The sequence below is a fragment of the Nannizzia gypsea genome, genomic scaffold, assembly GCF_000150975.2.
Source record: "Nannizzia gypsea CBS 118893 supercont1.2 genomic scaffold, whole genome shotgun sequence".
Taxonomy (NCBI): domain Eukaryota; kingdom Fungi; phylum Ascomycota; class Eurotiomycetes; order Onygenales; family Arthrodermataceae; genus Nannizzia; species Nannizzia gypsea.
Window position 1 is genome coordinate 3299486 of NW_003345200.1, and position 25501 is coordinate 3324986.

A 25501-nucleotide genomic window follows, 5' to 3' on the forward strand; every position below is an offset into this window, starting at 1 on the left:
GGCGACGCGGAGGAAGACACGCAACGCCGGCTCTTCAATGGCAGAGACAGACAGACAGAAAGAGAGACGGCGAGGGACAGCGAGAGAGCAGGGCCTGAACGAGGCCTTGACGCCCCGGCCAACTCGGCGTCAGGCTCAGGCTGCGTTGGCCAAAGTCAGGCTTCAGGCTTCACTAAACTAAGGCTTCTGGGGCGTTGGCTTTCAGGCGGTTTGTTTAGCCTGTGACGTGGTAGGCTTAGAGGCAGAGACAGAAGCGAGCGACAGAGAGACGGAACGAGAAAGACATGGCAGAGAAGACAGAGATGAGATAGAGGATGAAGAGGAGGAAGACAGAGAGAGGGAGGGAGGGAGAGAGAGAGAGAGAAGAGACTCTGTCTTGTCTAGTGATGAAGAGAAGAAGAAGAAAAGAAGATAGTTTTTTTTTGTGTTCCTGGTTTTCTTTTCTTTTGGTGAAGCAGCAGAAGCCGCGGAACAACTTATCACCGCAGAGATGAGGATGAAGATGATAATAAGAGTAATAAGAGAGAGTAAGAGAGAGGATAAGGAGTAATGGTACTAATTAAAGAGTTAAGAGCTAACTGCTGGATGGCCTGACATGCGGGAGGCTGTTTCATCGCAGCAGCAGCAGGAGGCAGCTAAGTAGTTAAGTAGCTTAGGTGGTTGGCCAGGGGCATGGGGGAGGCTGCCCTCTGTTACATCTATATTGCAGGAGAAGTCGAGGACGGAGGCCCCGGCGGACGTCGACGAGACGAAGAGGAAGAAGAAGAAGTAGAAGCAGGAGAAGCTGACGGCGGCGGCGGAAGAGAAAAAAGGGCCTTCTTCTCTTCTTCTTTCTCTTCTCTTGCTTCTGTCTCTGTTGCTGTCTTTCCTACCGAGATGCTCTCTCCAGGCCCCAGGCTCAGGTCCTTCCCTGCCCCGGTACAAGTAGAAGCAGCAGCAGCAGAAGTAGGAGAGAGAATCTTCCTCGCCTCCTGCAAAGCAACAGAGAAGTCAAAGGCTTCGCTTCTCTCCTCAAAGCCCAGTCCAAGCACCGCCTTCTTGCCTTCACCCTCGACCCTCAGCGCAAAGAAGCGAGACGAGTCCAGCGTCTGCTCAACCACTCCTGCATCCACGTACGGCGCAGCAGCGAACAGCTCATGGGCTCCCTGGCCCTCTTCAAGCAGGATGTCAACCTGTAGCCGTTCCTCTTCTCTTGTTTCTTCTTCTTCTTCTTCCGGCAGTGCCAGGGGCCGGTTGGGCGTACGGTGGGTGCTTGATGTTGATACTGGGACTGACACAGCGCTTTCAAGGACTCGCAGACGGCCGGAGAAGATCTCTGAGCTGGTGCCAGTGCCAGTGCCAGTGCTGCCGCTGCCGGTCCAGCTGGAGGCGAGGTAGCCCTTCATCGAGGTCAGCGGTGGCAGGGCGTAGACGTGGACGTTGCCGCAGCTGAAGAGGACGCGCTGGATGGTCGAGGGTGGGAAGGGCTGGCCTGTCCGCGGGTCGTTCATCTTGCTTCTTCTCTCCTCTCTTCTTCTTTGATCCTATTATTGCTTCTTATTCTTCTTATTCTAGTACTTGTAGTTGCTATTATGTATGCATGGTGTTGTGTATGGGTGATTTGTCTCGCTGAGGTTCTCACTAACTTAGCTACGGCCCCTGTCCCTGCTAGCTCGCGTCGCTTGGGCGTTTTAGCGGGAGATCGATGATAAGCGATGAAGTCATAGCTAAGATAGGCGAGCACTTACTTAGAGAGTAAGAAAGAGAGTAGGGAAGAGAGTGAGGAACTGAAGATACAGGTGCACTCAATATATTCAGTCCTGGCCTGGCCGTGCCTGGGAAAAGAGGGAGAATTATTGATTTACACGGTGTCACGATGAAACATCCGGCTCTGCTTCTTCTTCCTCTTCCTGTTGCTTCTTGCTTCTTGCTTCTTGCTTCTTCCTCTTCTTCCCTTCTTCCGTTCCACGTTCCAGCCAGTGTAACGCGATAGTTCACAGAGTGCAGCCTGTCAGGTTCCCGGTGCTGATCTGTTGATCCCGGAGCCATGGGTTACCATGCTCGTCATAGTTCATGGTCATCATAAGTTGATAGTAGATAGTACAAGTGGTTGAAGAGCTAGAACCATATCTTGATGAGCTCCTCGCTGACGGCACTCGGCGTGAGCACGCCTGCCTCCGTGATGAGCGCGGTTATCAGGTGTGGTGGCGTATAGTCCACAATGTCGGTCGTAGCTCGGCGGTCTTTGTCTTTCGGCTCAGGGGTAGTGCTCTCGGTGGTGAACTCGATAACTCGCTGATCAACGGGAAGATCATACTGGCCAAGCGGGAACAGTCTCACAAACTTGTGGCTTTCCGCCACTACATAGAATGGCTTGCCCATCGCCTTCGCCAGCAGGCCCATCTGGTACGTGCCCATCCGCGATATTATCCCGCCGTTCTCAACCACTCCCTCTGCTCCCACGATGACCGTGTCCACCATGCCCATCGAGTACGCCACCGCCGACTCCGGAACAGTAGCCACAGGCACTCCCTTCGACCGCAGCACTGCCACAGTCTCCATCCCCTCCGGCACAGCTGCTCCTCCCGCGCTTCCACCTTCATGACTCTGTCCGTTCGGCAGCACATATATCACCCGGAACCGCACCGCCTCGCCAGCTGCCTTTTGCAGCATCGCTCCCACCGCCCGAGACCCGCCGTTGGTCATCACCGTGCTACCGTCTCGCACGAAACCTGTCGCAAAGGCCGCGATCTTGTCTCTGCTCTCCTTGGCTCGTTGGATGAACAGCCGGCCGTTCGATAGCAGGTGCGCGCGGATAGCGTCAAAGTCCCCCGCTGGTCCCAGCTGCCCGGGCCGCTGCAGCGTGGATATCAGGTACCGCTGGAACAGGTCTGTGCCTGCCGACAGGCCGATCGGGTTGGGGATCGAGCGTTTGAGGTGTTCGGTGTGTTTGTTCAGCAGGTCGAGCGTCTCGGAAATGGTGGACGAAGGTGAGTGTGTCAGTAGCAGTACCAGCGCTTCAATGGCAGCTATAGGCATCGTCAGGTCTGGATCTGTTCGTAGCAGCTTGTGGTATGTCTCTACAATGCTGTCCTTCCGTTAGCATCTAGATTATCGCAGTGTATGTGTATACATCTATAGACTCACTCAAAGGGCTCCTTGTCCCCGCTTGAAGGGGTTTCCAGCGCCGGCGACATCTTGACTCGTATTTACGCAGCCAGCCAGTCAGCCAATGTGTATCCTCGGTCCTCCCTTTGACGGCTGTCTCCTTCAATTAATATTCAATCCAGAAGCTCTTCTGTCAAGCAAACCGCGGGGTAGCTCTCGCGCAGTCACTGCCGTCCTTTGCGGTCTGTTGTTTGCTGTCGGGTATTCCTCAAGGTATCTCGCTTGGTCGCCAGTATCAAACTGTCCTGTATCCCTTCGCAACTCCCTGTTTGCCTTCTTCTTGTCTTCTTCTTCTTCGTGTCTTTTTCTTCTTCGTCTTCAACTTCGACTTTGTGACTCTTTTTTTGTTTAAAAGTAAATTACCCAAAAGAGCATGTTTGTCTTGTTAACAGCCGCTAGTCCGCTTTGGGAAAGATGCTTATCATGTAAACAAAAATGCGGCTCGAAGAAGTTTTGAGACAGCGACAACTTTTGCGATAAACAAGACAGAAGACGAGAAGACGAGAAGACGAGACGCGGAATAGGATAGGAAGAGAGGGGAGATTATATATACACGCAGAGGAAGCCATGGCGTACAACTCGAGGACGACGCAGTACCGGGGCGGGCAGCAGCAGCACCGCCAGCAAAAGAAGGAGAACGAGACAGACGCCTTCTTGCGCCTGGTGAGTGTCCCAATGCTGATGCAGTTTTGCAAAGATGCGGTAATACTTACGGAAATATGCATATCTATAGCCGGATAAGGTCATTGCGGGATGTATCAATGATATCGGCATTCCCTTCACTATGGCGGACTTGCTCAAACCCAACCCGCAGCAGGTCCAGATGGTGTTTGAGTGGTTCGCAGAGCTGTTCATGAACACGACACGAGAGACCGTGGAGCCGGCCATGCTCGCAGCAGCAGAAGACATTGCAGGAGACCAGGCAGACATCTTTCCGCCAGATACGCGCAATCTAATGGGCTTCCTCGTCTCGTTGCGAAAACTGATGCTCCAGGTCGGTAGCGCCACGACCCTACAATATATACATACATATATACACATACGCATACATATATAAGTAGTTGCTAATTGGGGCCATTGACAGTGCGGAGTTCATGACTTTACGTTTACCGACATCACCAGGCCGACGTACGACCGGATCGCGAAGATATTCTCCTATCTGATAAACTTTGTCCGGTTTCGAGAGTCGCAGACTTCGGCGATCGATTCGCACTTCAACAAATCAGAGGACACCAAGATGCGCATTGAAGCGCTTTACGCCGAAAACCAAGAGTTGGAGCAGCGGCTGGAAGATATGAAGAGACAGCAGAAGGAAATGGACGGGGTGGTGCGGGAAAAGACGAGCCGGAACGACGAGCTGAAGACCCGGCTGCTGGAGTTGAGGCGGAATCAGGAACGGGTGGCAGAGTCGTTTGAGAGAGTAAAAGGCGAAAAGGCAAAGAAGCAGACGCTGCTAGAAGAAAAGACAGAAAAGCTGCTGAAGAGTCGCCAGGAGTGCGAAAAGCTACGGCCCTATGTCTCCCAGAGCCCCGAAAGCCTACAGTCAGCCCTCACGGAACTGTCCGACAATCTCGCTCATGATAAAAACCAAGTAGACGGCATGGAGAGGAGAATGCGTGCCCTGCAGACATCGATGAACACCTTTACCGTTGTCAATAATGAAGTCCAGAGCTCCATCAAGTTGCTAGAAGATATATTGGTAGAGCTACAAAAAGAGGACGACCAGGAATCCAAGGGCATCAAGAACAGGGAGGCCCTCGCCGAGAGAGGGAACACTGTCAGAGAGGTCGCGCACACCGAGAAGCTGCTCCAGTCGCAGCTGGCGCGCTGGCAGGAACGCATAGAGGCCCTGCGGAAGAGCAGCAGGGAGAAGGCTGAGCAGGCGCAGGCTCGCATGGAAGAGCTGCACTCGGTGCAGAAGCAGCTGCGCGAAGAACGGGCAGAGAAGCAGCGTGAGATGGAGCGTAGGCGCATCCGCATTGAACAGACCGAGAAGAAGGTAAGCTCTTTATTTCTATTTCAATTTATATGTGTATCGGCTTGTTCTATAAATACATGCTGCTATCTATCCCCCTTGCATGGGTGGCCATTGACTAACAAAATTTGGTAGATGGCGGATTTGAAAGAGACGATCGAAGATGAGATTCATCGTGCGCATGATGAATACCTGAAGATGGAGTCTCATATCAAGCTCTACACAACCGAGATAGAGAAGTGTCTCTAGTATGTCTACGGTGTCCTGACGTCCACAGCGAAGAAATCTGCCCGGACAAAGGGGGCAGGCAGGAGGTCGACTTGCTTTTTTGTACAGTTATGTTTGATTTAAGATACCCATAGCATCGCTGGAGTTTTTACTTGGAGGTATGGTATGACAATGATGACAATGATTTCTATCTTCTCTTCTACCAATGATTAATCTATTCAAACCGAAACCACTTCTTCATGACCTGCTTCACTTGTATGGTTTTGACGCCAGGCAGCCCTTCTTCCCCCGTTGATCTGGTAATCGAATTCAAAAGCGGAACTTTTACATCCCATATATTAGAGCCGTGCTGTCCTGCGTCTAGGACGGATTTGCATTCGCATAAGACTAGCCTTACTTGCTCTCTCGCGGCAGCCTCCACGGCCAGGGCAGCCGTCCTTGATAGTCCCTGCGCGGAGAACTCGATAGTAGAAGAATGGATGGAGACCAGGTTGACTATTGTAAGCACAGCATTGTCTTGGTACAGATTGTCCCCTTCCTGTCCATCTCGTGTCCTGCGCACCCTGAAAGAGCCACCTAGGTATGCCCTGAGATGCTCGATGGTGGGACAAAAGACAACCCGTATTTTCTCAGAGCGGGACAGTAGCCCGAGCGTATTCGAGAGCATCCAGTGGTTATTCTCATATTCTTCTTCATGGGTGTCTTCTTCTTTATGGGCTTTTCCTCCATGGTAGTCTTCTGCATGGTTGTTTTCTTCCTTAAGGTCTTCTTCCGCTGGTGGACTGCATCGCTCTCGTGGTACAAGAATAGACTGAGCTTGTATATCCGCGTATAACTCGTCGACAAAGGTCTCTCGGGTCAAACAGAGTATCAGAGTAACCGCCGACGCATTGCATTGTAGAAGATGTCGTGTTAATTCCACCACGGAATCGAACGTTGCGATGCTCATGCTGATGCTGCTCTCACGCCGGCCTGCGCACACCGAGGCATTCACGGGGGTATCTGCCCTTCATCTAAGGCGTCTTCTTAACTCTTTCTCATTGTCGACTGCGCGGGTAGCCGTTGTTTTCGTTGAGATATGTTAAAATATCATTGCTTGCTTGTGATGACGATGGAAAAATGTCATGTGGATGTTCAAGGTCGACGTCGTCTCATGCAAACATCGAATTTCATCCCAGCCAAAGAAAACACACACAAACCCACGACCTCCAACGAGGACTTTGAAGGCCGTCAAGTCGATCTATGGACGGCCTGGAGGCAAAGCTGAGATAACTTTTGATTTATTAAAGTTATTTCTTCATATGCCTATTTAACTCCACTGCCATGGAGACCATCTCGCGGATCTCGTCGATGCTGGAAACAGGTAACTAACTAGTCAACGAACTACAATCCCGCAGCTCCCTAGACTGACGAGAGAAACACCTCCATGTAACTAACCGATGGCCTTCCTTATAGCTCGCGAGCTCACGCTTGAAGCCGCTCAGTCCGCCAGTTCAGTCAGAAGCTTGAGACCGTCCTCCTACGCCCCCCGCACTGCTTCGGCGTCGCAGATCAAGAAGCTGCTGGATAGCAGGAATGACAGAGACATATTAGACGGCCTGCGCAAGGTCATTTCGGTACGCTGGATACTGGCCATCTTACTGCTACGATATGTCTGAATATTGAAGGAAGCTCTCTTTTCTCTCTCTAGTTGATGTACAGGGCCGAACCGTGTCTACCTTTCTTCTCCGCTGTCGTCAAGAATGTTGCCAATCCGAATATCGAAGTCAAGAAGCTGGTGTACATATACCTCTTGCACCATGCAGAGGCGGAACCGGACCTCGCTTTGCTATCTATTAACGCTATCCAGAAGTCCCTGACGGACCAGAACCCTCAAGTCCGCTCCCTAGCACTACGGACTATGTCAGGAATAAAAGTACCGGTTATCAGCCAGATTGTCTCCCTGGCTATCAAACGGGGATGCGGTGACATGAGCCCTCATGTCCGGAAGGCTGCTGCCTTAGCTATCCCGAAGTGCTACCGGCTTGATCCAGGGACCCTGCCGCAGCTTATTGACTATCTTTCCATTCTACTCGGGGATAATCAGTACTTCGTTGTTGGGCCGGCCGTTGCTGCATTCTTGGAAATATGCCCGGAGAAGATTGAACTTATTCACGAGCACTACCGGAGTCTTGTGAAGAAGCTTGTTGATATGGACGAGTGGAGCCAACTGGTCACCTTGAGGCTTATGGTCGTTTACGCCAGGAAATGCTTTCCTAGAAGGACGCAGAAGGTAAAAAAGTCTAACCCAAAGGGGTTCTATGACGAAGACAACGAGGAAGATACCCAAGACAATGACCTAGGCGAAGAAGAAGTTGATATCGTTGATCCAGACCTGGACTTGCTCCTGAAGGCTTGTAAGCCATTACTTCAGAGCCGGAATTCAGCCGTAATTGTAGCCGTTGTCCGCTGCTTTCGGTACCTGGGAACGATAGAACATTTGGAGTCGGCCACTGGATCATTGATTGCTTTGCTTCGCAGCCCTCAGGACCTGCAACATGTCGCACTTTATAACATCATCTCCGTTGCCCTCGTGTCACCCAAGCCATTTGTGAAGTATGCGTCGCATTTCCTTGTTAGGTCTACCGATTTACCTCACATTTGGCGTTTGAAACTGGAAATATTAACTATGCTATTCTCTCGCTGTGGAAACCACTTCAAAGGTGTTATTCTCAGTGAGCTGGAACATTTTTCGAACGGATCAGACCACGATCTAGTCCGTGAGAGCGTTCGTGCCATTGGAAGATGTGCCGAAGCCCATAGTGGCTCATCCACGCGTTGCCTCCGACTTCTCCTCCGCCAAATCTCCAGTGCTGATGACGTTCTGGTTTCGGAGGCCGTAACGGTTATCAGGCATCTCATCCAGCAGGATACTGCAGCCCATAAAGGCACTGTTGTTATGCTTGGGAACCACCTTGAGACAACAAGCAGCCCTGGTGCCAGAGCAAGTATCATATGGCTCGTTGGAGAGTTTGCTGGGATCGATCCTCATAACAACATTGCGCCGGATGTACTGCGTCTGTTAGCAAAGGGCTTTGCAGATGAATCAGAAACAGCCAAACAGCAGATATTGTTATTGGGAGCAAAGGTGTATCTGCATCATCTGCTCAATTCGCCTCCAACCTCAAATGATCCCAAGAGCCCATCGGAACATGACAAGGAAGATAGCCATGAGTTTGACGCCGATGACCAAGGTTCGTCACCAAAGGAAGAAGACTCCATCACCACGCTATGGAGGTACATTCTACTACTTGCCCGGTACGATACTTCATATGACCTCCGCGACCGAGCTCGTCTATACAAATCCCTCCTTGCCGTGCCCAGCTCGACCCAGCTCGCCAGTCTTTTACTTCTAGCACCCAAGCCGATCCCTCACACGTCCACGCCATCAGAAACAAGGAAAAATCTCCTCATTGGTTCGTCAACTCTGGTAATAGGGCCAGAAGCGGGCATGTATGGCCTAAGGGGCTACGAAGACCTTCCAGATTGGGTAGAAGCAGGACACGAGCCGGATCCAAAGCTCCGAGATGATGACTCCGGTAAACCCGGTGTATACGGCGAAAAGATCAGTACTACGGCTGGCGAACGACTTGATAAAGCGCTTCAGGAGCATAACGTTGTATCTGGAAAGGCGAATATCAATGGTAAAATAGGCAATGTCCCGAAGAATATGTCCCTTGATGACTGGCTAGCGGAGGAGGAAGAGGACGAAGAGGAATATGAGGAAGATGAAGAGGGCGAGACTGAAGAGGAGACTGAGGAAGAGGAAGACGATGAAGAAGAGGAAGGGGAAACCGAATATGAGACTGATGAGTCTGGAGAGGACGAAGAAGAAGAGCCGGATCAGCAGCATGCTCAGCCGGAAGCTGAATCCGCAAAACTACTAAAGTAAAAAGCATTTTACGGGCATTATAGAGGAATATTACTGTCGATAACGTCATTTTCATGAATATAAAAAAGTTGAAAGGCATTATTGTAATATTATATCATCTAATATGTTAATAAAAAGACTGCATTTGAATGCACTAGGGAAAGATTGATATCCATAGACTGGGACCTAGATCCATATTATGGTAGCCCCTTTTTCCACCAAGGTGTGACAAGCTCAAAAGACAGCCAATTAAAACAACAAGTACGCATTAACGCATGCTTGTTTTTGGATCATGATATGATATCTGGTGCATCTAGGAATCACACAAGCCTTGAATGTACTCTTGTGTATTCACGATATTGGTTCTACTTCCCGGGCTGTATCCGTATGACATCGAGAGAAAAGAACGGCTTCCCCTCGGAAACCTAAACCTTAGGCTGAGCATAGACTGGGTAGAGTAGCAGTAGCAGAACTCTTATAGCCATGACTATTCGAGCAGTATTTACGTGACTTTTGCGCCCCTTACCCGGATATCTACTTCGTATGGTCCCGATTAAAGGTATGGGCATTTTGTTTTGTCCCACCAACACTGGGTAGATAGGTATTCAGGTATTTTGTCCATCTGTGGAAGAGTAAGTGACGATGGTATGTAGGTATGATATGAGCACTGCTGGAATAATCAGATGTAAATTGAGAAAAGACAGGAAGAATAAGGAAATAATTAATTATCGCGTAGAGCGTAATATCCAAGAATGCGTAAACCCATGTCAGAGCTGACCGACGGATTTATCAATCAGCCTGAACAAGTAAAAGGGAGATAGGTAGGAATTAACTCTCCAGTAGCCTTTGATGACAGGCTTTCTGTGCAGGGAGAGGGGGATTACTGGTAATTAAGAGTCCCGTGGGAATAATCAACGAGCCACACGCAGTGAAAGAAGTGAGATTAAATCCGAATAGGCTATAAGAATACCGATTTGGCCTTCCCTGGGTTCAAGAGCTTGATATCATGTGCGTGCCAGAGGCCATAGGCCTTGGAATTTGAAGAGGCCGAATCGGGAAGGACCGTGGGTATGGTTTTATTTCAATAAAGAAATTCGAAGACGGTAATAATAATAATAATAACAAGCAGGGAATTGAACCAGTAAGCGGATAAGCGGCTTACCAGCGCCGACTAAGATATAATCAGTAAGTATTACTTTGAATGACAGTCTTAGGGTATACTAATGTCGTACCTGTAAGCTTCTGCGACACGCGGATGACGACGCTCGAGTCTTGGAGCAACATCATCTACTTGACGCTGGATTTCGTCGTCAGGTAGTTCCAAGGACTCTTCCCTCGCGCGCTTTCTGTGGTATGCCCCGTGGAAACTTTGGGGTTTGGAGTATCTTTGTGGGGTTTGTGGACGTTCATCACTATCGTTGTTTCCAGGTGTAGTGGACAATGGGGTGTTGGTATTGTCCTCGGTGTTCCAGGTCTGGCTAGGCTGGCGCTGATGATAATCACGGTCATCGTCCCGACCTTGTTCGGAGCCGGTGTAACTACCGTTTTCCTCTTCTGGGGTTTCGGCGCCATTGGCCTGGGCTTGTTCTTCGGAACCGGCGTAACTTGCATCTTCTGGTATCTCAGGTTCATCTACCTGCTCGCTATCATAAGTTGTATCTTCAAGGGCAGGTTTGCTTGGAACATATTTGTGAGCCGCCATCATCTCTTTCTGGCGAGTGATAAGATCTTTGATAGGAACTGTCTCTCCATCTGAGGGGAACTCGGAGAAAATTGGGTCTCCCATCATGAAGGGCCAGTCCTCTGTATTTCGGATATTTTCGTTAAATTCATCAGCTCCCTTGTTTAGGAAGTACTTTGAAACAGACATTCCTGGTGGTAAGGAAGTATGTGGAGGCAATTTGCAAATATCATCCAGGTCACTGAATACCGATGGAAGTGGTCGACCAACTGCGTGAGGCGATCTCCAGGCTGCAAATGTTATTAGATCGCTGTAGAGGATATAAAAGAGAAAAATATCAGTGGAAATTAACAAGACATACCATTCTGCGCACTGTCCGTGGTGTCAAGGTCATAAAATCCTTCAACGTGGCTGTCCGGCCGACGTGGGGGCCCATGACCATCTCTGCCTTTGCGGCCTTTCCCTCGCCATGACTGGCTGCCACGCGGTGGGCCATCCCACGAAGACGGAGGTGGTCCTTCCACTGGATATTCAGGATAATCGCTCTCTCGACGTCGAGGAGCGCGGCGGGAGTGGTAACCTGGGGGAGGAGCATCATTATAGTGGTATGGTGGCATAGGGCCATGGGAATCATAATCATATCCAGCCGCTGGTGGAGGGCCATGGTGGTCATATGGCGGGTAACCATATGGGGGTCTGTGGTGCCATTCTTCTTGCTCGGGAGAAGCTGGTCCTGGGTAATCATAGTAGCCGTAGGAATGTGACGGGTGAGAGAACGAGCGATGAGGTGGTCCTCGTTGGCTCGGCGGAAACTCATCCCGATATTGATGTCTAGGCCCTTCAGCTGTTCTCTGTCTTTTGGCCGGACGGGGATGCTTGTGAAAGCCACTGTGGACATCAAAATTAGCGAATTATAGGCAACCATAAGCTTGGAATAAAAGCTGTTGACTCACGGTGATGTTTCATGTTGGTATTCCGGGCAATGCTGCACCATGTGGTCGAAAGACCCACAGGTATAGCATGACGGCGGCGGTTGATCCTGTGGAAATGGAGGGTTCATTTGGTGGAAAGATGCATGACTCTGACCGCCTTTTTTCGATCGATAGCCATAGTTGCCTCTACTCCCACGTTGTGACTTGCTGCCAAAACCAGGTGCTGACCGTCGTCGCTGAAGCCCCTCATCGGGGGAGCCCATCTGCTGAGGCACCATGTTGTATTGTTGCTAGAAGCTGAGCATGAAAAAATAGAAAGGAAATGGAGACAATAAAGAAGAAGAGAGATGGCAAGACAGCAGAAGACTTGTGCTTGATTCGACGTCTGTCAAACTTTGGAATTGGTGACGTTGATATAGCCTTTCACAAAATAAAGCATTGCCACTGAGCTTAAACCGCTGATATCTGAGGTATAAGACGATATTCTGCGAGTGCTAGAGCTAGGGGTATTCCGATGGGCTCAGCCAGCATGAATTCACATTGGCTGCTCGTTCCTGGAGGGAGGACCGCAGTCGCTGGAGGTTTCTGTGACTAAGTGTCAGACAGCGCTCCTGACCGAGTTCGAGATTCAGTGAGGTATTATGCTCTGGCGTTCCAGACGTATCAAGTTCGTCGATCGAGCGGCAATGGCCGGTAGCTGTAATGATAAAAAAAGGGGGGGGGGGAGAGGAAGAGTATCCAAAAAGAAGAAGAAAAGGAAGAAGAAGCCGGCCTTCTCTCGCTTTGTGTCTTTATGCGCGCGCAAGAAAGACGGAAGCTGAGGTTGAAGTTGGAAGTTGCAAAAGTTCGAGAAGGGAAATTTATGGCCCCGGCAGTTCGTTGTTCCGCGCCGGGCCGAAAAGGGGGGTCACGTGTAACGCCTTTATCAGATCTAATATTGAGTCCTAGCGAGTTTGGACACAGAATGAGATAATTATAGAGACACACAGAGGTTTATAGGGCAATGGAGTTTGCTGGATGGGCTGATATCCTCCGCTGGTAATAAGTCACAGTGGCGATCTGCTAGCATTGAGGAGCTGCTTTGGTCTATGTATACAAGGTTGTTTGACAGGGTACGAAGTTACATAAGCAAACATAATTATTAGTCATCTTTTCGATATCAGAAACCTTCGAGGTCAAGAAGCCGCAAGAACTCGCAGCAAAGAAGTCGACACTTTTGCGCTGCTGGAGTCTTCCCTCCCCTGTCTGATAGCCGTCTTGTATAAATAAGCCATGCATGGTCCTCGCGTCTAAGCATTCAAACGCCCTCCGTCAAACCATGCGAGTTCCGTTTTGTCCATACCGTCCCTCGTTACTTCAACCCGTCCAGCAGATACCGTTACATGCGAATCGCTCCCTTCCATCAACATAGTGCGCGCACTTGCCTTCTCTCCCAGAATACAAAGACGAATAGGATAGAGGGATCGTTTCCCTTATCTACTGATCGGCACTCTTACTCCTAGGCGTCATGCCAGGCCTTCCGAGTGAGTACAAACACAACCATATCCCTTTGTTTATATATCTATATATTTGTTACTTATTTATTTTTTTTATCCGTTAACTAACTGGATCTCTTTATTCCGTATAGCTAGCATTGACTTGGACGAGTGTATCGAACGGATCTACAAACGCGAACTGCTGGCAGATTCGGTTATTGAAGCGATATGCTCCAAAGCAAAGGAGCTGTTGATGAAAGAGAGTAATGTCGTACATATTGCTGCTCCGGTTACTGTTGTCGGCGACATACATGGCCAGTTTTACGACTTGATTGAGATTTTCAAGATTGGCGGATTCTGTCCAAACACAAATTACCTCTTCCTTGGTATGTAGCGTACCTATACATACATACTTGCCTGTGTTTGGTGGCCGTTTTCCTGACATTCACAGGTGACTATGTCGATCGAGGACTGTTTAGCGTGGAGACGATCTCCTTGCTTATCTGTTTAAAGCTCAGATACCCCGAAAGAGTCCATCTGATTCGAGGAAACCATGAATCGCGGGGTGTCACGCAGTCATACGGGTTCTACACCGAATGCGCTCGAAAATACGGCAACGCCAATGTCTGGCACTACTTCACCGACATGTTCGACTTCCTTACTCTCAGCGTTGTTATAAACAATCAGATCTTCTGCGTCCACGGCGGCCTGTCTCCTTCCATTCACTCGATAGACCAGATCAAGATCATCGACCGGTTCCGCGAGATACCTCACGAGGGTCCCATGGCCGATCTAGTCTGGTCGGACCCAGACACAGAACGTGACGAGTTTTCTTTATCTCCTCGAGGTGCAGGTTACACTTTTGGAGCACAAGTGGTCAAGAAGTTTTTTGGAAGTGAATAGCATGTCCCATATCTTGCGCGCACATCAGCTGTGCCAGGAAGGTTACCAGGTCCTATACGACGACCGACTGAGTACCGTATGGAGTGCGCCGAACTACTGTTATCGGTGTGGGAATTTAGCGAGTGTGCTAGAGGTCAGCGATACTGGTGAACGGTTCTTCAACATCTTCGACGCCGCGCCGGAGAACAACGATGTCCATCGTGGAGACCAAACGGCCCAGCAGGGGAAAGACGGACAGAATCCTGTGATTGAGTACTTCTTATGATATCCTCGATTATATATGCAGAGCAGAGAAGAGAACAGAGTGATTCCCCATCCATCCATCCAGCCCAACGCATTTTTAAGGAGTTTCGATCTCGATAGTTTTTTTACAAGGATATCACCTCCAACGGAGCGGTTATAGACCAGAGTGACACAAAGGCAGAACACAAAGAAGAAGAAGAAGAAGAAGAAGGGAGAAAAGAGGCAGTCATCTTCATCATTTGAAGGGGGAAATTATCACTATCTGGGTTGAGAACAAAATCTCTTGTCGTTGAAATAAAGATCAGTCATTGATGAGGCAACAGTATTGTGTTAACACCAAGACACGACACGGTTACGGCTGTGAAAAGCGTGCCAACTCCCAATATCACAGCCACGGTCTGGGTGCCGCCGGTAGCTAGGGGATTACGAGACGAAACTCTCTACCAGTCTTTGGCGATGTCAAAGGTCCATTCGAACTTAAGATGGTCAATATTGTCGTCATCGACGAATTTCGAGACGGCGTTATAGCGTCCTCGCGCAAGAATACCAGAGGGAGCCTCCTCCTCGTTGACTGTTATGTTGTCAGTGGGGATTCCGTGGAAAGCAGTTCCAGACGCGGACACTTACACTTCTTCTCATATACTGGCTTATCCGTAGTGTTTGGGGCATAGCTTCCCTGCACAGGCTGTCAGCGGTGGCTCCCCTGTGTTGTGTCTTGATCACAAACTAAATTAGAGAGAAGAAAAAACATACCAACATCTCCTGGTCCTTGCTCACTCTTATGCCCTTCCTTTTAACAACCTGGACATATTTCAGGCCACTGAGAACGTCATGCTGCACCTGGAACGTGGCCTTGATGCGGAACCGCGAGCCTTCCTTGATGGTGAATGGCTTGTCCTTGAGACTGTCGACCGCTCCGGGCTCGGAAAGATCAATGGTTATATCCTCCCGGTCAGCCACCTCGAGGGCAAGAGACTTGATGATACAGGTGCGAGGGTCGCTAGGATTGGTGATGGGTGTGCCGCTTCCCAGGCCTAGTGAGGCCTTCCATCGGTTGAGGGATTCGTCGTTCTGGTCTAGATCAGACTGGTCAGCAACGGGCCTTCGAAGATAGATGATAGATTGATAGATCCGGTAGCTTGAATATAAGTAGTTCCATGACCCCTTCTGAGGCTGGTAGCATTGTATACGAGACGGCAGCAGCAAGAAGGCAGCTGTCTCGAGCTTCCCTGGCGAGATACTGACCTAGAGTCTTGTACTCCTCAACGGTCTTCTTCTCACCGACTTTGAAGCCGTCGGTCTTGGTGGCGGCCAACTCGTCGTCGTGGTCAGCCATGGTTGCTATAGACGGTAGACTTGCTGAATAGAAGAAGGACGAGCAGGTACTTTTATGACGAAGCAGTAGTAATAAAAGAAGAAGCTGTCGAGCTGTTCAAGCTGACGCTGGCGAGAGAAGTTGTCTGTTGGCGTTGTTGTTCTTTCTCGAAGGTTTGCTACAAGGTCTGCTTCTGTTTCCTCTAAGTGGGGTAAACAACAAAGTCATGTTAAAATGCATTACTATTTATTCAGTTATTTGGCTATTTAGTATTATTTATTGACGAAGCTCGCCATTAAGGATGTCAAGAAGGTCACTACTATTTGACTACTCGCTGACAAAAGTGAAGATGCCTACCGCACTGTGACAGCCTTGCCCTTGACGTGAAACGCCTCGACTGGTCGTACAGGCACAGCGGCGGATGGCACACATAGCCTTGTAGTTAGATCTACAGCGTCAACCCCCTGCCAGAGGGACAAGAGGAGCGGGCCAGGTAAGAGCAGAGCCAGGCAGCTGCGGAACGAGTAAGTTCTTGATCTTACGATTGTGTTCTATCGGATCCTTCTCGTAGGCTGCCGTTGACGTATAAATACTGTGCAGCATGTTCTGTATAGATCAACAGATAGACACCTCCAGTCAACAGCTAGCAGTCAACAGTCAACAGCCGGATAATACAACGTATAAGATGCCACTCACTGCAGAAGACTTCAACAGAGCCATGGCCCCGTCGACCGACGAGCGCCGGATATACAAGGGCAATTGTCATTGCGGCAACGTCCGGTTCACGATCAAGATCGCGCCGCTGGAGCAGAGCAAGGTCGTCTGCTGCAACTGCTCGAGCTGTGTCAAGCACGGCTACCTGCTTGTCTACCCAAGGATTGAGGACGTCGTCTTTACCCACGGCAGCATGGACTCGATGTCTGAGTATCGATGTGCCACTATGTCTCGGCCGCATAAATTCTGCGGCAACTGTGGGACGCCGGTCATGATCCAGCTCGAGCATGGAGACACGCACCACCTGCGAGAGAACATCGCCGTTAACGTAGGTCTTCCTCGTCCTTTTTAAGTCTTCTTAGGCTGCTGCTGACAGGCTACAGATCCGAACACTGGAAGATGTCGACGAGGTGTTGGATAAAATCCAGTTCCAGAGATTCGATGGGAAGAACGAGATTGGGGAAAAGTACTCCCTGCCTCCTGTCTAGCTACCTCGACATCTACTGGCTAGTCCATCTGTGTATATAACGTCGATAGCCAACAGTCTCTCTCCTCTCTCCTCTCTCCTCTCTCCTCTCATGCGGTGCATCCTTCCCTCCTCCTGCTGTGTGCTGCATGCACTCCGCAAACTGCCTGCCCAACCGCCTTCTCCCGGCACTGCAGGCTGCCCTGGCAACGTCTCTCTCTCCTCTCTTTCTTCTCTTCCTCATCTTTTGATGCCCAAAGCTAGAAAAAATAATTAAATAAAGTAAAAAAAGCAACGAAAAAAGAATAAAAAGAAATTAAATAGATATTAGCTGACTAAGCCACTCCCCCCGAACTTTTTCCCTTTTCTTCCTCTTTTGGCTTTCGCTGCGAAGAAACAAACGCGCATTTCTTCTTCTTCTTCCTCGACCTCGACTTCGACTTCGACTTCGTCCTTTTTCTTCCTTTCAACTGATTCTCCTGTCGTCTCGCGTCGCTTTGTCCCTTTGACCTAGGTCTTACCGTCGAGTGTCGTGCCGACCAGAGGTAGAGACAGTGTCGAGGGCGCATCTATCGCTGCATCCGTCTCGATAGGCATACTTGTCCACGTCCACTCAATCACGCCCCGTTCAAGATGCGACCACTTCCCGCGCGCCGCAACCCGCACCTCCAAGGCAGTAATTGCCCGGAATGTACGCTAGATGTGCTCTCACGAAGTCGTACAGTCGCTAATCTGTCTCCGTAGATGAGGAACTCGTCGCGCGCCGCCGCCTGGGGAGGACAAACCTCGCGGTCGCCCCAGCTAAAATTGGCTCCTCGAATGCGACTATGCCCTCGAACTTGGGCCCATTCGAGTATGCCCACCTCAGAGCGCCTCTTCCGGCTGACCTGAAGGGCTCTGAGATCTTCTCTCCTAAGCAGCATCACATTGACTCCTACTTTCTCATGGTGAGAGGACCCCATTAATCCCTGCGCGCCCACAAAGGGGTGTATTGAATGAATGGCGTGCTGATTTCTATTCTATAGCGACGGAGTCGTGATGGCCATATAAGCGCGTCGGGAATGTTCAAGATCGCCTTCCCCTGGGCTAAGCATTCAGAGGAGTCAGATGAGCGCGACTATCTCCGGACGCGTCCTGAAACCAGTGAAGACGAGATCGCAGGAAATGTATGGATATCGCCAGAACTAGGTACGTAGCGGTTGTTTCCAAGCGTTTTGAGCGCCCTGTCAATGCCTTCTAATACTGATATTCGGTCCACAGCTCTTGAGCTAGCAAGGGAGTACGGTATCGTGACCTGGGTTCGCGCTCTCCTAGATCCAACTGATATTCTAGACCGCGGAGACAGTTCGTCGCCAGATGCAGAGGCGATCCCAGAACCTCCCAAGTTTGACTTGCCGCCACTTGACACTCCTCTCCTCTCCCCGCCTGAGGGAGAGACGACCACCCGCGGTAGGGGCAGACGATCAGCCTCGCCATCCAAGTCTGCCACTGGCCGGAAGATTGCCATTCCACGAAAATCGCGAAGAGCGCAAAAGGAGTCCAATGCCAATGCTAGCAGTTCTCTTCAAAGTAGTCTAGACGCTGCTGCTGCTTCGCCCGCTCCCAAGAAACACGATGAGGAAGAAGATGAGGCTCCTGAGGCCAATGGCCATGATGAGGAGGTAGAAGAGGAGACTACTCTTGTCAAGAGACCCAAGGAACGTGTTACTGTTGAAATTGAATCGAAAGTCGATGTCGTTGGAGAATCGGAGAGCGCAATAACCAACGTCACCGTCAAGATGCCTGCTGGCCTGGCCGATTTGCCCATGCCAGAGAATACTGAGAAGATGCTAGAAACGGCCAAGGAAATGGTAGAAGAAGCTACCAAGCTCCAGGAGCAAAATGAGGAGGAGGCTGAAGAACAGACTGGATCTCCTTCGCCCAAGAAACTTTCCAGGAAACGAAAGGCTGAGGAGATAGTGGTGGAAGATGACGAAGAGGAGGCCGAGGATCCTCATGCCTTGAAGAGAGCTAAGATACTTGAAGACAAGCTCAGGAACGAAAGAGTACGGAACCGTGCTCTATTCGGTGTCACTGCCACTCTTGCTATGGCGTAAGTTCATATTCTTTGTCCCCAATTAGATCTATACATACTGACGTCTTCCCAGTGCGGCGATACCTTATTTCTTTTAGTTGACTTGGTATTTCTACTTCTAATTATTTATCAGTGCTATCTCGGCCACTGATGGAGATTACTAATTCTCCGTTTTCTTTCTTTCGTCTTCATCCTTGTTATTTTTCTCTTTCCCCCAATCAGATTGGAATTGGCACTGTGTTGCTCTTGATAGTTATTATCTTTCCAGCTGTTGATTTTCATTTCTTCCACTACTGTATTTGCTACTGTTTACCCTCCCCCTTTTTACTCACAATGCCTCCCTTATATCTTCTCCTGAATACTACTCAAAGCATGGTCCCGCACCCATTTGCCCGAATACACGCCGCTATCCCCTGTACAGCCTCACGTTTCTTACCACTCGAGTACGTACCCAATTCACTCGCTATTATGCTGGCAACTATCCCCCAGAAACAGGCCTAAACGAGCTTTTTCAAATGAAGCTCTTATCCCTGTGTCCCCTTCCTAGGCCCTTCGTCCCTAGATAACATCACTACACGCTGCGTCCTTGCTTCCACAAGCCATATAAAATCAATCCTATAATATAACCCGCTAATCCATTCCCCTCCCAAAAACACTGCTTAGCACACTCTGGAGTTTTCGGCGTCTTAAGGTGTGCATTGCATGTACCCCTTTTCTCCATGAGCCCTAGCATTGATATCATCAAAGAACAACCGCCTTCAACCCCCTACTAATAATCTACAAAAAACACGTCTACCACGAATATGCAGACGTCCAGCCCATTGACAGCACCGCAAGATACCAGCAAGGCACAGATATTATGACCCCGCTGCTGAACAACGGAAACATACACAGACGGATATGGACGGAGGTTATATATCCATTGCTTTTGGCCATGGTCCTTCGTTTTCTCTATTTTTGTCGTTTTATATGTCTCTTTTAAAGCCTCGCCATCAGCTCCAGCATGTAGGAATGCGTTTAATACCCTGGAAATCACTGTTTATCTACAATGGTTCAGAGTGGTCCCTATCCGCATGTCTACATCAACCACTGAGAGAGGCTGTGTGTCATGGCTGTTTTCTTTGTCTTCTCTTTTGTGTAAATACATTCAATCATTCATGATGTCGAAGTAGTACTACTTTAAAATAACGGTGAATCACGGTCTTTGCAGGCTACTTCTTCAATCATTAAATGTTTATACATGTCATCAAGTCCTTGTAATCCCCATCTCGTTCCCTTTTTGGGTGTTCGTTTTGTTATCGTATCTTATCGATAACTAAGAGCAAAAGCTTGGCGGATTTTCGTCCTTTAAACATCAACACAAGACGATCTCAAGGTCAGAGAGCAACTTGTGCCGCATTTCAACTCCAGAGCTCTCTCAGTCAAGATACTAGGCTGTATCTACATGTCTGTTAGGTTGATTAAGCCCTAGAGTTCTACTTTTTATGCTGTGAAAAGCTCAGAATCATGTCGCTACCAGGTTTGGAGCTCTCACAGCCCACCGTGGAAGCCCAGAGAGCTCCCGCAGCACCAGTACAGCATACCCTTTCCCAAGGCTCAGAATGGAGATTTGAAGTCGCGTATGGGAACTCAGTCAGAGTGAAGGTATGTCGCCCTAATACTATTCCTTGGTGATACTATTACTAATTTTATTGTGTCTTAATCATTGAACATAGTTATTGTCCGGCACTGCAGAACTGTTTGGAACGGAACTAGCTACGTCGCAAACCTATACCTTCTCAGGAACAAAAGCTGCCATATACACTTGGCATGGATGCACGTTGGAAGTAACAGAGGGGGATTCAGTTGCTTTAGGGGTCATAGGGAGTGTCCCTGCTCCTTCTGGACCAGGCAGCGGAGGATGTCAAGTGGAATATACCGCTGAAGAGACCCCAATGGTTGACTATGCGAACGTACACTTTGCACTCGAAACTATGCGGGATGAGGCGAAGGCTAGCGGTCGAGGCGGGCCCCGTGTGTTGATTCTAGGACCAGAGGATGCGGGGAAGACGAGCCTAGCGAAAATATTGACGGGTTACGCGACAAAGATGGGCCGTCAGCCATTTGTGGTTAACCTTGATCCATCAGAGGGAATGTTGAGTCTGCCCGGTACCTTGACAGCAACAGCTTTCCGGACGCTTATCGATGTTGAACAAGGGTGGGGGAGTAGTCCGTTGTCTGGACCAACGCCCATACCAGTCAAACTGCCACTGGTATACTTTTACGGCTTACGGAGCCCTCTGGGTGGAGGGGAGGAACTATATAAATCTATTGTTTCAAGACTCGCTCTGACCGTTGCGGGCCGACTGGCTGAAGATGAGGAGGCAAAGGAGGCCGGAATCATTGTTGATACCCCAGGAGAAATCAGTCAAGGAAAAGGTAATGGAGAGGATATTATTAACCATATAGTTACAGAATTTTCAAGTAAGTTTCTGTCTCCTTTTATGTATATAATAACTGCTTACCTTCTCTTAGTTTCAACAATTCTTGTTCTTGGTTCGGAACGTCTCTATAGTACGATGGTCAAGAACTATGACGGGAAGCCGATTTCTACAACCTCTACAATGCCAGTATCAGATGAGAAGATATCGGTAGTCAAACTTTCCAAGTCAGGGGGCTGCGTTGATCGTGATGAGTCTTTCATGAAATCTACTCGTGAATCTCAAGTTCGGTCATATTTCTTCGGAACGGCTGCCCCGTCAACTGCATCTTCGGCTCTTTCTACTGCTCCTGGTTCAGTCATATCCCTCTCCCCTCACGGCCAACATGTTGACTTTGAGAACCTATCTATTTACAGTATCACCATCAACAGTGATGAGTACGATGGCATGAAGCATATAACGAATTCTACAAACGAGTTCTCATTTCTACCTGGTGGTAGCAACGATGATGGAGAGGACGACACCCCTACGTCAGCTGCCGGTTTAGCCCCTGGTCCGTCATCAACAGGTCTCCCTTTCCAACAAATACCTTTTAAAAAGCTGGCTGCTACAGCCGATTCTCCTGTCTCACAAGCACTGGAAAACACATTATTGGCAATTACCCATGCTCCTCCGAATGCACCATTGAATGAAATTCGGGATGCTAGCATTATGGGATTCCTCTATGTTGCCGGCGTAGATTCTAAGAAAGGGAAGCTCAGGTTATTGTCCCCAGTGGCTGGGAGAGTGCCCGCGAGAGCAATAATATGGGGTAATAAATGGCCCGGGGAAGTCCTTGGGCTAGTGGGATAGGAGGATGTCTTGCGATGAAGTGTTATACGATTTATATACCAGCGTTTAGACATTTGATCAATTGAACATAGCTGAAACTTTTTTTTTTATTTTCTCTTGCGAGATATATTCTTTTAGTATTCCGTCTCTTTTCTACACTGTATCGTATATCCTCTCATCGTACAAATGAACGCCCAAATCGCAAAAGAAAATACAGAATACGACAATTCCTAGTACAACTGGGTTGTAGTCTATCCAAGACACCGTAAATAAAAAAGCTAGAAAGAAAAACTCCCAAAAATGCAACAGAAAAACACTGAAGGATAGTGGGAAAGGCATAAGGAAAAGAGAAACCGTATGTATAAAAGAAGAAAAGTAAGCAAAATGACAGGAAAGAGTAACGCGCAAGAATATATAAAACATCAAAACATCATAAGTTCATTCCCAACGTCTCCATTCAGCTGCATTTTTCCTCAGTTCGGCATCACGATCATAACCTAATGAAACATCTTCCATAAGCAGTTGCTTGTTCTCACGGAAAGCATTCTCAGCCTGGTATCGAGCCAAGACTGCTGCCCTCAGGTAGCCAAAGTCCGAACGCCTGACAGCTTCACGGAACATCATTCTCATTCGTGGGCTGTATAGCTGGCATGATGCCTGACGGGATACTACAGCGGTATTGTCTGGAGTCATTTGAACGGTTGGAGATACCAGCGACGCTACAGGGCTGTTACCGAACGGCCAGACAACGTCATCGTAACAGTCCTCACAGATAGTAAATTCGGGTAACTCATCAATGCCATGCCAGGGGCCAACGACGAGGTGGTCACGGGGGCAGTCATATAGGCGGTTCTTGCGTTTGGCGTATCGGATAAAGTCTCGTAGGTCCGGCTTATGGCTTGGGTCATGCCGATGGCGGGTAGCTGCTACATCGAGGAGGTCGAGGTATTGGATGAAGCGAGTGCTGCCGCAGCGAAGGTCGCAAGTCCGTTCCTGTGAAGTCGAGCTTGGCTGGAATGAATCACGTAGCGATGGCATGAGGATTCTGACATTGCGGAAGCATGATGCGCATGCATTGAAGTTAGGCATGAGCCTGCCGGTATCTGGATCAATGACTCTGTACCATGTTTGGGTGGAAGGAGTGCGACCAGGGCAACTCTTGTAGATTGACGAAGGCCGAGTGAGCTGGTAGAGCAATTCAAGATGATTCAAGCCGAGCTTCATCGTCTGAACCCATGCTAGTCGTGCCCATGGTTGGCTCATGGAGCATCGCACTGGTAGACCGAGGGGCTGAGGAGGCGCCGGAATGAGAAGTGATTCGAAGCGAGTCTTCTGAATCTGCTGAGTGCAGGATGGGCAGATGTTCATATGAGTCAAGCCCACTATGGTTGACCAGTCATTATAATCAGCTATGGCAATTGACCTTGGGCAAGGGGCCAATGCAGAAGTGTCCTCGCAACGACGTCTTGGTGACACTTGTCTATGAGGTTTGACGGCACCACGGCTCGTAGTCTCTTGTCCAGCAAGGGCTGAGCTTAGTGCCGGTGCAGTTGTCATTGCATTTTCCTGGTACCCTATATACGGAGACTGGATTGGCATGTCAACCGCGGGTAGGTAAGAAGGCACAGACCAGGACGTATCATGTCCGTTGCACTCATAGCAAGGAGCAGGGGAAATGTACTCCCATCCTTCGGGGTTGTAGTCTTGACCAGTGGGGCTAAAAGTGACAGGAGGGAAGGTTTGATGTTGAGTGAGAGCTCCTTCATATGGTGGCGCACTTGTCGTAACTGGTAGCTTTGTCATTGAGTCAGAGAAGTGTCCATCTGTTGGCTCTTGGTATTGATGGGAGCATATATCGAGATTTGCCCGCTCTAAGCGAGGTAGCGAGCTGCTGCTACGGCGTCTCTCGGAGCGAGAGGAGCTTTTCCCTTTGCCAGAGCTGGTCTCAGGGATGTAGCTATACATTTCTTCCGTAGCTATGGGCTTTCGACGACGGCTCGAACCTCGTTGGCGTGGTGCCTTTTCTGTGGTATCATCTTTCCTTGATCTTCGGCTCGATTTGGCGTCTTGGGTTGCTTTTCTAACAGGTTCGTCGACGACTGGAGGCGAATATCTCGACTTGTGGGAGGCAAACACCTCGTCATCACTATACCATTCCCCGACATGCTGACGGCGGTGTCGCCTTCTCTCACCACCATCAATCGAGACATCAAATCGCTGAACAGATTTCCATGCATCTGAAAGTCGCTTCGGTATCAAGCTCATCGCAGCGTATTTGTGAGATGCTGCTGGATGCTGAAATGTTGCTGCTGTATACCCTAGTGAGTAGTTAGCCCCTTGTGATTGAGGCCCCTCTGGGCCCTGAATCACCGATTTACGATGAGATCTTGAGCTGGAGTTAGATTTTTGGCTTGGCATGGCATCCTTTCCAGTGGCAGTGACATTGGCAGTAGTAGTGGCCTCGGGATCCGTGGAATACTTCATATTAGCTTTAGATGGGACAGGGCCCATTCTAACTCTAGGATGTTCATCTCTTCCAGGCTCTGAAAATCGGACCCTACTAGTAGGTCTCCTTTCTGATTGGCTTCGTTTGAGTGACGATGTATGTGGTGTATTGTCCGTGGCTTTCCTGTAAACTGGCATATCCTTTGTTGCGGCATTCTTTCTTGACATTATATGTTCATCATGATGGGCTGACTGGTTGCAAGGCCCCGGAAACTCCACTGGTAATATAATGGGCCACTGGTCGATTGTTCCTCTCGATACGACAGAGTCATCGTCTTCAATGTATGAGGACAGAGAAGAATCCGACACTTCGTACGAGCGGGCAACATGCTCGTCCTCCACACGAGGGGCCGGTGGCCACTTGTGCTTTGGAGTAGCGACAGCACACATCTCTCATGCAGATGGAGAGAAGAACGAACAAAGATGGCAAATGTGCTAAAAACCAAACAAAACAAAGAGGGAGCAGCTCCAAGGTGGACAGGTATCGCTGAGATCAAGGCACTTCCGGAACGGGATTTATCTGTTACAATAGTGATGAATTAGACATAACCCTGGAGAAGATCCGGTGGCTCACGCGACTCAAACTCACACCAGGGTCGCGGTAGCAGAGAATTGACATGGAGTGTAATTCTTGTTACGAAAGCAAAAAAGAAGTGCAGAAGGGGGCTCAAGAGAGTATCGA

General features: G+C 49.3%; 12 protein-coding genes across 12 annotated transcripts; 6 read left to right on the forward strand and 6 right to left on the reverse strand.

Annotated features, from left to right (window-relative positions):
• Positions 1-698: 698 nt before the first annotated feature.
• MGYG_03253 (hypothetical protein) lies at positions 699-1490 on the reverse strand (the record flags this gene model as incomplete). Its single annotated transcript, XM_003175684.1, has 1 exon — positions 699-1490. The coding sequence occupies one exon, from the start codon at positions 1488-1490 to the stop codon at positions 699-701; it is 792 nt and encodes a 263-aa protein (XP_003175732.1).
• Positions 1491-2097: 607 nt separating this feature from the next.
• Positions 2098-3176, reverse strand: MGYG_03254 (translation initiation factor eIF-2B subunit alpha; the record flags this gene model as incomplete). Its single annotated transcript, XM_003175685.1, has 2 exons — positions 2098-3067; positions 3127-3176. 2 exons carry the CDS (start codon positions 3174-3176, stop codon positions 2098-2100), a joined length of 1020 nt encoding a protein of 339 aa, XP_003175733.1.
• A 538-nt stretch (positions 3177-3714) lies between these two features.
• MGYG_03255 (kinetochore protein nuf2) lies at positions 3715-5371 on the forward strand (the record flags this gene model as incomplete). The annotated part of the gene is made up of 4 exons (XM_003175686.1): positions 3715-3810; positions 3881-4141; positions 4232-5146; positions 5258-5371. The coding sequence occupies 4 exons, from the start codon at positions 3715-3717 to the stop codon at positions 5369-5371; spliced, it is 1386 nt and encodes a 461-aa protein (XP_003175734.1).
• A 193-nt stretch (positions 5372-5564) lies between these two features.
• On the reverse strand, positions 5565-6299 carry MGYG_03256 (hypothetical protein; the record flags this gene model as incomplete). The annotated part of the gene is made up of 1 exon (XM_003175687.1): positions 5565-6299. The coding sequence occupies one exon, from the start codon at positions 6297-6299 to the stop codon at positions 5565-5567; it is 735 nt and encodes a 244-aa protein (XP_003175735.1).
• Positions 6300-6673: 374 nt separating this feature from the next.
• Positions 6674-9281, forward strand: MGYG_03257 (beta adaptin; the record flags this gene model as incomplete). The annotated part of the gene is made up of 3 exons (XM_003175688.1): positions 6674-6713; positions 6806-6966; positions 7041-9281. 3 exons carry the CDS (start codon positions 6674-6676, stop codon positions 9279-9281), a joined length of 2442 nt encoding a protein of 813 aa, XP_003175736.1.
• A 1137-nt stretch (positions 9282-10418) lies between these two features.
• Positions 10419-12151, reverse strand: MGYG_03258 (hypothetical protein; the record flags this gene model as incomplete). Its single annotated transcript, XM_003175689.1, has 4 exons — positions 10419-10431; positions 10493-11231; positions 11303-11829; positions 11895-12151. The coding sequence occupies 4 exons, from the start codon at positions 12149-12151 to the stop codon at positions 10419-10421; spliced, it is 1536 nt and encodes a 511-aa protein (XP_003175737.1).
• A 1229-nt stretch (positions 12152-13380) lies between these two features.
• Positions 13381-14516, forward strand: MGYG_03259 (serine/threonine-protein phosphatase PP2A catalytic subunit; the record flags this gene model as incomplete). Its single annotated transcript, XM_003175690.1, has 4 exons — positions 13381-13396; positions 13501-13734; positions 13800-14224; positions 14280-14516. 4 exons carry the CDS (start codon positions 13381-13383, stop codon positions 14514-14516), a joined length of 912 nt encoding a protein of 303 aa, XP_003175738.1.
• Positions 14517-14934: 418 nt separating this feature from the next.
• On the reverse strand, positions 14935-15830 carry MGYG_03260 (rho GDP-dissociation inhibitor; the record flags this gene model as incomplete). The annotated part of the gene is made up of 4 exons (XM_003175691.1): positions 14935-15065; positions 15122-15170; positions 15248-15570; positions 15740-15830. 4 exons carry the CDS (start codon positions 15828-15830, stop codon positions 14935-14937), a joined length of 594 nt encoding a protein of 197 aa, XP_003175739.1.
• A 664-nt stretch (positions 15831-16494) lies between these two features.
• MGYG_03261 (hypothetical protein) lies at positions 16495-17011 on the forward strand (the record flags this gene model as incomplete). The annotated part of the gene is made up of 2 exons (XM_003175692.1): positions 16495-16851; positions 16907-17011. The coding sequence occupies 2 exons, from the start codon at positions 16495-16497 to the stop codon at positions 17009-17011; spliced, it is 462 nt and encodes a 153-aa protein (XP_003175740.1).
• Positions 17012-17622: 611 nt separating this feature from the next.
• MGYG_03262 (hypothetical protein) lies at positions 17623-19085 on the forward strand (the record flags this gene model as incomplete). The annotated part of the gene is made up of 4 exons (XM_003175693.1): positions 17623-17680; positions 17734-17936; positions 18015-18177; positions 18250-19085. The coding sequence occupies 4 exons, from the start codon at positions 17623-17625 to the stop codon at positions 19083-19085; spliced, it is 1260 nt and encodes a 419-aa protein (XP_003175741.1).
• A 1484-nt stretch (positions 19086-20569) lies between these two features.
• On the forward strand, positions 20570-22335 carry MGYG_03263 (pre-mRNA cleavage complex II protein Clp1; the record flags this gene model as incomplete). The annotated part of the gene is made up of 3 exons (XM_003175694.1): positions 20570-20707; positions 20779-21526; positions 21578-22335. 3 exons carry the CDS (start codon positions 20570-20572, stop codon positions 22333-22335), a joined length of 1644 nt encoding a protein of 547 aa, XP_003175742.1.
• Positions 22336-22752: 417 nt separating this feature from the next.
• MGYG_03264 (hypothetical protein) lies at positions 22753-25209 on the reverse strand (the record flags this gene model as incomplete). Its single annotated transcript, XM_003175695.1, has 1 exon — positions 22753-25209. One exon carries the CDS (start codon positions 25207-25209, stop codon positions 22753-22755), a length of 2457 nt encoding a protein of 818 aa, XP_003175743.1.
• Positions 25210-25501: the final 292 nt, after the last annotated feature.